At 43.4% G+C, this 12273-nt stretch overlaps 1 protein-coding gene across 1 annotated transcript in view; it reads right to left on the bottom strand.

Annotated features, from left to right (window-relative positions):
* LRRC43 (leucine rich repeat containing 43) overlaps positions 1-12273 on the bottom strand; it is a 67470-nt gene that overhangs the window by 31992 nt on the left and 23205 nt on the right. The window contains exon 6 of the mRNA XM_082251508.1: positions 819-997. Coding sequence (XP_082107634.1) covers positions 819-997 — 179 coding nt within the window. The remainder of the gene's footprint in view (positions 1-818; positions 998-12273) is intronic.

The following is a 12273-nucleotide window of genomic DNA, read 5'->3' as shown; positions in this document are numbered from 1 at the left end:
TTTATACCTAACCCTGCTTTAAACTTCTCTACAACTTTGGCCTTCATGATGCTGTTTGTGCAAAGAGGTTCTCTAACAACCCTCTGAGGGCTTCACAGAACAGCTGTATTTATACTAGAATTAAATTACACACAGGTAGACTCCATTTACGAATTAGGTGACTTCTGAAGGCAATTGGTGCCACTAGATTTTAGTTAGGGGTATCAGAATAAGGCTCGGTTTCCACTAGTGCGACTTGCGGTGCGACTTGACACATGTCAAGTCGCACAGCAAGTCAAAACCCATTGTTTTCAATGGGGCCCGTTTCCACTGCCGCGGCTTCAGTTGCGGCGACTTCAAAAGTAGATCGTGCACTACTTTTGAGCCGTCTTCAGTGCGACTTCCCTCTATATATGAGGGACAAGTTTCACTGAAGCCGCAGTTTACTTTCGCTACAAAGTCGTGCTAGAAGTAGCACGACTTCGTAGCCGCACTAGTGGAAACCGAGCCTAAAGGAGGCTAAATACAAATGCAAAACACACTTTTCAGATATTTATTTGTAAACAATGTTGAAAACCATTTATTATTTTCCTTCCACTTAACAATTATGTGCCACTTTGTGTTGGTCTATCACATAAAATCCAAATAAAATACATTTACGTTTTTTTGATTGTAACATGACAAAATGTGGAAAATTTCAAGGGGTATGAATATTTTTTCAAGGCGCTGTATCTGCACCAAGAGATGACACCTTACATAAGCTGACTTACAACTATGATTAGGGATCACACCACCTGTAACAAAATAACATTGGCTGGAAAACCATTTATTCAACCTACTTGAGACTCAGGTAGCTCTCCTATGTCCTGGTCCTCAATCAATTCATAGCAAACACGGTAATTAAATGTAATGATGGGATATTCACTTGCGTTCTGTGGTTCTGTGACAAGGCATGGATTTGGAATTCCTTTCACTTTTCCAATGTGCACAAACAACTTTGCTCTTTTGGTCAGAGACTCTGCAAGGAGAATGGTAATATGTTATATAAGGCATTTGCCAGCAGTGGTTGTCTCGCTGTATAATGCATACAAAGTATCATTACATTTTTAATAATAATATTTATTTCATAGATCGAATTGTTTGATTTTGTAGGAATAGGAAGATAAAGAAGACTGCAGGGATTTCTGTGTGTGCAGTATCTAATGACCAAATGTGGTCATTTCTGTTCTAAATCAATAAAAAACATTCACTCAGCATAGGAAATAGGCTAATAACATTCTTTTTTGCCTCATTTATACAGAAGGAATGTAAATAAAAAAATAAATACAGAAAACAAAGAAAAGCTTAGTGGGTATTGGAAGGAAGTGAACTAACTTGTGACCATCAATCATATATCATTCTAAACTGATTTCTTTACACTAAAGTAAACTTGAGATTGCGTTTCGTTAAAGCTCATGTTAACATTACATTTTGCCCTGTTTTGTTAAATATACATGTATGTATGTAAATAGCGTGAAGCACTTAAACATCTTTACTTTTAGCTATTTTTCTAATAAAATCAAATTGTAAAAGCAGTATCAAATCATGTTTTTAAAGCATATCTTACATCTAAATCTAATGAAACAATATTATAATTAATTATAGCAATAATTGTGTCCTATCAGAATTAATAGATTATATTTACTATCAGGTCTACTGCTCACTTACGGTATCCTACAAAAGTGAGTACACCCCTCACATTTTTGTAAATATTTTATCATATCTTTTCATGTGACAACACTGAAGAAATGACACTTTGCTACAATGTAAAGTAGTGAGTGTACAGCTTGTATAACAGTGTAAATGTGCTGTCCCCTCAAAATAACTCAACACACAGCCATTAACCTTCCTAGCGGTATACCTGAGTGTGGGGTTAAATTTCAGTGCCAAAAGCAGTAACCCCGAGCCACACTTGGGGTACCGCTAGGGAGATTGCTGGATCCTGTAAGAGAGGGTACTCACCTTGTCCCCGGGATCCAGCGATGTATCCCGGCAGTGTGCGGCGGCCGGATCTTCCTCCCGATGCTCTGTGCCCCGGCTTCCGTCTCCTGCAACGTGACGCTCGCAGGGGGGTGGAACCGGCGGCAAATAAAAACAGTAAAACACACCAAACACACTGATACAGTACAAAATAAAATAAATTCACATTAGTTTGCCCCCCAGTGTCCTCTCCTGCTACTTTTTATGTATATATATATATATATATATATATATATATATATATATATATATAGATATACACGTATATCTATTGTGAGGGATTAGCTCGGTGGCGGGTGTGGATGACCCCTTTGGGGGTGCGTTTTCACAGAGAGATAGCCGAGCAGTGGTTGCAAACAACACTTTGTTTTATTAATGCAATTTACTTCACACAATTGCAAGCCTCAAAACAGCCAAAATAAAATAAAACAAAATAAATCCTTGCCACTGTGGGCGGCTACCTTCTCACATACTGGAACCTATCTAATGAAGTCTGTCCCCAACCTACTGTTGGGCAGACTTGGCTGGTCATACAGCAGACTCTCAATAGTCCATGTTTTATCTCTTCACACGGCAAACAGTTCATTTAACATGTCCCTTTTCCTCTTCATATGGAACATGTCCCTTTTCCTCTTCATATGGAACATGTCCCTTTATTTCTTCCACATAGAAATAGTTTGTTTATTTACCTTGAGAAGTCTTCACAACTGGTTACCCTCCTTAGCACACATCACTTCAGGGGGTCTTCTCCCATGCCCACACAGCTTGTCGGGAGGCACTCATCTGACTGTCCTCCTTCTCCCAGCCCACACGGCTTCAGGAGACAGCTTCCGGAGGCAGCAATCCTTCTCCCATGCTTCCTCAGCGTCGGGAGGCACACATCTGTCTGTCCTCCTCTCCCAGCCCACACGGCGACAGGAGGCAGCAAGCAATAGGACTTCCTTTGGACAAATTATAGAGGCCTTAACTTCCTCATTCCGAACAGCTGAAGGCCTTTCAACTTCCTTAGACAGTTCTGGCTACCTCTGCAGCCGACACCCTATAGTAATTGGTGATTTGTCTAACCCAGGTGGAAGTGTAATATATATATATATATATATATAATATATGTATATACAGTGCCTTGCGAAAGTATTCGGCCCCCTTGAACTTTTCGACCTTTTGCCACATTTCAGGCTTCAAACATAAAGATATAAAACTGTAATTTTTTGTGAAGAATCAACAACAAGTGGGACACGATCCTGAAGTGGAACGAAATTTATTGGATATTTTAAACTTTGTTAACAAATAAAAGACTGAAAAATTGGGCGTGCAAAATTATTCAGCCCCTTTACTTTCAGTGCAGCAAACTCTCTCCAGAAGTTCAGTGAGGATCTCTGAATGATCCAATGTTGACCTAAATGACTAATGATGATAAATAGAATCCACCTGTGTGTAATCAAGTCTCTGTATAAATGCACCTGCACTGTGATAGTCTCAGAGGTCCGTTTAAAGCGCAGAGAGCATCATGAAGAACAAGGAACACACCAGGCAGGTCCAAGATACTGTTGTGGAGAAGTTTAAAGCCGGATTTGCGCGCGCGACGGGACATGTAGTGTTTGGGGGTGACAGTAATGTCCCCTTGGACCAGGTCATGGATAGGTCGGATGCCGTGCGAGCCTCTCTGAAACATGCCCCGCGTCTGGGGGTTAAATTAGCTAGATTATTGCACTCCACAGGCTTGGTGGATGCGAGGAGGAATGATCATCCCACGACGCGCAATTTCACCCACTACTCTCATGCGCATAAGACGTATGCCCGAATAGACCACCTCTTTGCATTGTCGGCTCTCCTTCCGTTTGTACTAAAGACACGAATCATCCCCACCCCGTGGTCTGACCACTCCCCAGTAGTGATGACCGTCTCTGACTTGTGGACTAAACCTAAATTTTCCTCCTGGAGGCTCAATGCCTCCCTACTGAATGACCCCCTTATACTTAAGGAAGTGACCGATTGCTTACATCAATATTTTCTGGACAACCCATCGACTGATACATCCCCGGCCATAGTATGGGCGGCGCATAAAGCGACGATTAGAGGCAAGCTAATCCAGATTGCCTCCCGGAAAAAGAGGGAACGCGACAGGGAGATACTGCGTCAGGATGCGGAGCTGAGGGACCTCCTAAGGGAGCAGAAGAGCAATCCTGGGGTGGATATCAGACACAAAATTGACGCGGCACGGGTGGCCCTTAATTTTAGCTTGACCACCAAAGCGGAAAAGTCCATTCGCTGGTCGAGAAATCGCTATTACACACTGGGCGATAAACCACACACTTTTGGCTCGCAAGCTGGCCCCGAGACTCTATTCCCCGGCGCTACCAAAACTGAGGCTTCGGTCTGGTCTCCGGTCACAGGACCACAAATTGGTGGTCAACGAATTTTATCACTTTTACACTAAGCTTTATTCCCAACCGCAGCCGCTCAGACAGTCCGCGGTAACGGCCTTTTTCCAGGACATCTCCCTCCCTAGCCTTTCCTCCCCCCACATGGAGATTATGGATAGGGAGTTCTCTACCACAGAAATATTGGCAGCAATTAAATCCATCAACCCTAATAAAGCGCCGGGACCGGACGGTTTCTCTGGCCATTATTATAAAAAGTTTCACGAGACCCTGACCCCCCATCTTTGCTCCTACTTTAATTCTATTAGAATGGGAACCCCCCATCCCAACATATGAAAATAACGCGTATATCCATGTGCTGCCGAAACCGGGCAAAGACCATGGGGACTGTCTCAATTACAGGCCGATATCGCTTATCAATGTCGACCTTAAAATTATGGCGAAGGTGCTGGCAACTAGGCTCAACACTTTTTTGGCGGAATATATACATCCTGACCAGGCCGGCTTTGTGCAGGGCCGACAGGCGCCCGACCAGACCCGGCGTGCGATAGACGTGATTTCAGCCCTCCAATCTAACTGGGATAACGTAGGCCCCAGAAAGGGCATGCTACTATCCCTCGATATTTACAAGGCCTTTGATTCCCTGTCCTGGGAATATCTTTTACAGACACTGGAGCGCTTTGGCTTTGGACAACGCTTTTTATCTCTCGTCCGTACGATGTATAGTGACCCAGTCGCGAAATTGTCCATTAAGGGTTACGGATCCCCTTTCCTGAACATTAGGAGGGGCACTAGACAGGGGTGTCCTTTATCCCCGCTCTTATTTATCTTAGCCCTGGAACCATTAGCCATTAAATTGCGATCCAACCCAGACATTAAGGGCATACAATGTGGGGGGGTGGAGCATAAGTGCGCCCTGTTTGCGGACGACATCTTGATGTACATTTCTGCCCCACTGATTTCTATCCCCAATTTACTTAAGGACATGGCGGAGTTTGCGTCCATCTCAGGTCTCCAAATAAACCCCTCCAAATCTCGGGCTTTAAACCTAACACTAGATGATACTACCCTGTCTGCCCTCAGGGACAACTTTCCATTTGCCTGGCAAGAAAGGTCACTGCCATACCTTGGAATTCATCTCACGGCCTCAATAACTACCCTTTATGCATGTAACTACCCACCTTTATACAAAAAACTACGGGAAGATCTTGCAACTTGGTCTGCTAGCCCCCCGTCATGGTTCGGTAGGTTGAATTCGGTGAAAATGAACATATTGCCTAGATTGTTGTATCTGTTTCGCACTCTACCCATAATGCTTAATATGACTGATCTTAAAGATTTTCAGGGGTCGGTCATCGGGTTTATATGGGGGGACAAAAGGCCCAGAGTCAATAGGCGGACTCTTTTTACCCCTAAACTCAGAGGGGGACTAGGGGTCCCGGAACTGAGCAAATATTACCATGCAGCTCAATTGGCCCAACTGGTACGCTTCCACTCCCGGGACCCTCTCCCGATTTGGATGCACATGGAAGCGGCCCACTTGGGGGTTCCGGTCCACCACGCGTTGTGGTTAAGAGCTAGGGACAGACCGGGGGTGCTCTGTCCTGCCCTCTCACTCTCCCTGGGGGTTTGGGATAGGCTGTCGGGCAGGCACTCCTTTAAGTCCCTCCATGCTCCGCTAGCACCCCTACTGGGCAACCCTTTGTTTCCGCCGGGTCTAACCCCGGCAATGTTTGACTGGTGGACGAACAAGGGGCTTCTCAGGTTGGCAGATTTATGCGACCACCGGGGACTATTTACCAGGTCCGAACTGCAGGAGAAGTATTCCCTCCCTGAGGGGGAGTACTTTCGCTACTGGGAGAGTCTCTGGACAGGGCGGAATGGAATACTTTAGCACAGTTTAACTCTAGATCCATACTTAATACTTCCCTGATAGAAGCAAACTTTAAGGTGTTTTTGCGTTGGTACATGGTTCCGGTCAGGTTGGCAGCGGCGGTGACTACTGCATCCCCCAATTGCTTTCGGGGATGTGGCCAGGCGGGCACGGTGCTCCACACGTGGTGGACTTGCCCGAAAGTCCGCCGCTTTTGGATCAGAGTCTACAATTTTGTTTACTCCTTGACTCAAGTCAACTTGACGAAGGACCCCCAAAATGCCTTTTTGGGTAAACCAGTGGAGGGGGCAACTAAACCCGCTAAGCGCCTCATTGCCTTTGTGTTCACAGCCGCTAAAATAGCCATAGCCCGCTCGTGGCGAACCCCCGTGGTGCCATTTGAGCTCTTGAAAGCCAAACTGACCTGGATCATGTTGAACGAACGGATGGTGGCAATTTTGAATGATAGGATGCGAATGTTTGATAAAACTTGGGACCCCTGGATAAGGTACCTGGCGGGCCCCTCATAGGGGTGGTCGGGCGCCTTGGTAGCCTTGGACGAGTTGTTGTTGGGGGAATTTCCCCCGGTGGGGTGGACGGGGCCTGGGTGTCGACCCTCGACCCTCTACTTTTTCAATAGCCGCTGATGTTTCTTCCCTTTCTCTCACTCTTCCATTCCTGCTGCCCTCCCCCGCTGTTTCCTCCTTTTCCCCCAGTCTGGTCCCTCCTTTTTTTTTTTTTTTTTTCCCTTTTCTCTTTTTTCCTGGTATTTTCTGACAGTACACGGACGACAGGCTGTGCCCCCCCACTAGTGGAGGGCTTGGTATTGGGGTCGGGGTTGGGGCTCGTCCCCTCCAGAAGGGCGCAGTAAGTTCCCGTAGGGGCGCCATTGGGGGGTCGGACCCGGACCGTCGGTCCTGTAGTGTGTAATGGCGGGGGCACTGTCTGTCCATGTGTCGCTATGCTTCCACACTGATGGTTGGATGCCTAACTTCAGTTTACATTTTAGGTTACAGTCTTATTGACTACTCATTTTTGATTTTGTGTTTTTTTTTGCATTGGCACCATTGTATTTCCTGTTTTCTGAGATACTTACTGTATACATAAGAAGTAATTGAGCCATGTTGGCTCCTTGTGCACTGTTAAAACTTTCTTTCCAAAACTTCAATAAAAACATTGAAACATAAAGCCGGATTTGGATACAAAACGATTTCCCAAGCTTTAAAATTCCCAAGGAGCACTGTGTAAGCGATAATATTGAAATGGAAGGAGTATCAGACCACTGCAAATCTACGAAGACCTGGCCGTCCCTCTAAACTTTCAGCTCATACAAGGAGAAGACTTATCAGAGATGCAGCCAAGAGGCCCATGATCACTCTGGATGAACTGCAGAGATCTACAGCTGAGGTGGGAGACTCTGTCCATAGGACAACAATCAGTCGTATACTGCACAAATCTGGCCTTTATGGAAGAGTGGCAAGAAAAAAGCCATTTCTTAAAGATATCCATAAAAAGTGTCGTTTAAAGTTTGCCACAAGCCACCTGGAAGACACACCAAACATGTGGAAGAAGGTGCTCTGGTCAGATGAAACCAAAATCGAACTTTTTGGCAACAATGCAAAACGTTATGTTTGGTGTAAAAGCAACACAGCTCATCACCCTGAACACAACATCCCCACTGTCAAACATGGTGGTGGCAGCATCATGGTTTGGGCCTGCTTTTCTTCAGCAGGGACAAGGAAGATGGTTAAAATTGATAGGAAGATGGATGGAGCCAAATACAGGACCATTCTGGAAGAAAATCTGATGGAGTCTGCAAAAGACCTGAGACTGAGACGGAGATTTGTCTTCCAACAAGACAATGATCCAAAACATGAAGCAAAATCTACAATGGAATGGTTCACAAATAAACATATCCAGGTGTTAGAATGGCCAAGTCAAAGTCCAGACCTGAATCCAATCGAGAATCTGTGGAAAGAACTGAAAACTGCTGTTCACAAATGCTCTCCATCCAACCTCACTGAGCTCGAGCTGTTTTGCAAGGTGGAATGGGCAAAAATTGAAGTCTCTCTATGTGCAAAACTGATAGAGACATACCCCAAGCTACTTACAGCTGTAATTGCAGCAAAAGGTGGCGCTACAAAGTATTAACTTAAGAGGGCTGAATAATTTTGCACGCCCAATTTTTCAGTTTTTTATTTGTTAAAAAAGTTTGAAATATCCAATAAATTTCGTTCCACTTCATGATTGTGTCCCACTTGTTGTTGATTCTTCACAAAAAAATTACAGTTTTATATCTTTATGTTTGAAGCCTGAAATGTGGCAAAAGGTCGAAAAGTTCAAGGGGGCCGAATACTTTCGCAAGGCACTGTATATATATATATATATAAAATATATGTATACGTGCGTGTATATATATATATATATATATATAAAATATATGTATACGTATATATATATATATATATATATTTTTTTTTTAAATATATATATATATATATATATATATATACACACACACATACATACATACATACTTTAACTTATTTATAGTTATTTATTATATTATAATTTATGATTTTGTGTTTTAAACTTTATCATACCCGACATTTTATAAAGAAGAACGCACAGTAAAAAAAAAAATCATATGTAAATAGTTGGTTTGGGCTGCTCGTTCTTAAGAATTACATGCAAAATAATGGTACCGCTTTCAGCACCTAAAATCTGAAAGAATCATACCGCCAGGGAGGTTAATGTCTAAACCGCTGGCAACAAAAGTGAGTACACCCCTAAGTACAAAAGTACCAATTGGGCCCAAAGTGTCAATATTTTGTGTGGCCCCCATTATTTTACAGCACCGCCTTAACGCTCTTGGGCATGGAGTTCACCAGTCCTCTTCCACTCCTCCATGGCGAGCTGAAGGATGTTAGAAACCTTGCGTTCCTTCACCTTTCGTTTGTGGATGCCCCACAGATGCTCAATAGGGTTTAGGTCTGGAGACATGCTTGGTCAGTCCATCTCCTTTACCCTTAGCTTCTTTAGCAAGGCAGTGGTCATCTTGGAGGTGTGTTTGGGGTCTTTATCATGTTAGAATATTGCCCTGCGGTCCAGTCTCCAAAGGGAGGGGATCATGCTCTGCTTCAGCATGTCACAGTTCATGTTGGCAATGATGGTTCCCTCAATGGACTGTAGCTCCCCAGTCCCGGCAGCACTCATGCAGCCCCAGACCATGACACTCCCACCACCATTCTTGACTGTAGGCAAGACACACTTGTCTTTGTACTCCTCACCTGGTTGCGGCCACACACACTTGACAACATATGAACCAAATAAATTTATCTTGGTCTCATCAGACCACTGGACATGGTTCCAATAATCCATGTCCTTAGTCTTTTTGTCTTCAGCAAACTGTTTGCATGCTTTCTTGTGCATCATCTTTAGGAGAGGCTTCCTTCTGGGATGACAGCCATGCAGATCAATTTGATGCAGTGTGCAGCGTATGGTCTGAGCACTGACAGGCTGACCCCCCACCCCTTCAACCTCTGCAGCAATGCTGGCAGCACTCATACGTCTGTTTCCCCAAAGACAACCTCTGGATATGAAGTTGAGCACATGCACTCAAGTTCTTTGGTCGACCATGGCAAGGCCTGTTCTGAGTAGAACTTGCCCTGTTGAACCACTGTTTGGTCTTGGCCACCATGCTACAGCTCAGTTTCACGGTCTTGGCAATCTTCTTATAGCCTAGGCCATTTTTATGTAGAGCAACAATTCTTTTTTTTCAGATCCTTTAGAGAGTTCTTTGCCATAAGGTGTCATGTTGATCTTCCAGTGACCAGTATGGGAGAGTGAGAGCGATAACACCAAATTTAACACACCTGCTCCCCATTTACACCTGAGACCTTGTAACACCAACAAGTCACATGACACAGAGGAGGGAAAATGGCTAATTGGGCCCAATTTGACATTTTCACTTAGGGGTGTACTCACTTTTGATGCCAGCGGTTTAGACAATAATGGCTGTGTGTTGAGTTATTTTGAGGGGACAGCAAATTTACACTGTTATACAAGCTGTACATTCACTACTTTACATTGTAGCAAAGTGTCATTTCTTCAGTGTTGTCACATTAAAATGTGAGGGTTGTACTCACTTTTGTTAGGTACTGTATACCAGACTAGGTACATCTTTCATGAACGAGTCTTGAGACTGTCATTGCTGTCCTCATTCTCGAAATGCTGGTTTCCTGACTGTATTTAACTTCAATATTTGGACTCACAGACCAGGAACAAGCAAGCTTTGGGTGTAAAAAAAAGTATCATAATTCCTTATTCTTTTACTTGTTATGAGCCAGTGACAAAGAAAGTGTTGGAGCCAAAGAGACAAAATTGCAGCCAGGTTACTAACATTTTCAAAATGAGAGGTCAGCAATAGCAGCCTCCATAAAACAGGTGTACTTTAACCCTTTCACTGCCCTCAGCGTAAGGCTAACAGTGGCAGAGGCAGCATTTATACACATTCCTGTCTGCTACAGCAGCCAGGAGTCTGTGTGTGTACTTTCTCAGCCAACTGTCAGTTTTCCCATGGACCATTTTATGCTCCAGGGTCCCTGCTTTCAGAAAATATATAAGATTTGGGGGTTTTAAAGCGGAGTATTTGTCTTTTTTTTTTTTTTGGGTGGGGGAGGGGATACAGCACCATGCATATTAGTTATGTGTAATGGTGTTTATCCCATTACTTGCAGATTGCTGCTTCTGTTAAAAATCTTCTCTACAGTGCTTCCTCATGCTAAGGTAAAAAAAAACACTTGCGCCAAACTAAATTATATAATACAAAAAGGAGAACTGCTGCTGCTTCAAAAACACCTAAGGGTAGCAGACCATAAAATAAATTGCAAAGTGCAATTTAGCAGCGCAAACTCCACCAGCAATAAATTGATCAGAGTGCTAATAAATTGGTGATAAAGTGTTCACATGCAATAAATGAAATATATGCATGCATAATTAATGTTATTAATGAAAAAAATGGAGAATGTTATACATTCAACAATAAATTAATCCCAGTGTTAATTAATTTGTGGTAAAGTGCTCAAGTGCAATAAATGAAATAGATACCTACATAATTAATATAATTGATGAAAAAAATTAAGAATATTATAAATTCAGTTCAAAATGCACAAATATAAGGTGAAAAAAGCATATATATAAAAAAAGTGTGCAAAAACCAGTCCAAATATATGTGAAGAGTGCAAATATCAATCCAGTGATGAATACAGCCAAAGTGTAGTTTAGGCTCCTTTAATTGTCACAGCCTCCATTTATGTCATTAATTATGCATGTATATATTTAATCTATTGCATGTGAACACTTTATCGCCAATTCATTAGCACTGGGACCTATTTATTGCTGCTGGAGTTTGCGCTGCTAAAGTGCTTCCTCATGCCTGCTGGATACTGCCCTGTGAGTCCGTCTTCCATAACTGTGAACATTCCAGCACTGTCTGCACTTGGGGCCATGCACCCCTGCATGGCTGTCTAACTTTGACATGCAGCTGTATCTATGCAGCCACTGTATATCTGCATCCACTTTCCAAGGCTGCCTGCATGCAGCGGGGATGCAGACATCAAAACAAATGCCTCCTTCATGTAGTATGGGTACCAGTGGCCCTTTCATGAGGCCTAAAGCGTCATGGAAAATTATACCTATATATCATTTAAGTAGTGCTTAGCTGATGATGGCTGCAGACATCCATGGCTACTTTGACAGTCCCCGTAAACTTGATAAGGGAAATGTCTGCTACTCTATACAATATGTTGGGCAATAATGCTGATATAGTTGCAATGTTGATGTTCAACTCTAGTGGTTCACATTCATTTAGTGTAGGGGTAGGCAATCTTTCAGAGAATGAGATCTACGTGAGCAACATGGAGACAATCAAAGATACTCGGGGAAGGAAGGGTTCATTGCCGTCACCCCAATAAAAGGATGGCATGAAGAACACAGTGTGTCACCAGGGCCGCTGATAGG

This window comes from Pelophylax lessonae (assembly GCF_965119305.1).
Source record: "Pelophylax lessonae genome assembly, chromosome: 1".
NCBI lineage: Eukaryota > Metazoa > Chordata > Amphibia > Anura > Ranidae > Pelophylax > Pelophylax lessonae.
This window is presented reverse-complemented; position numbering and strand designations above follow the sequence as displayed.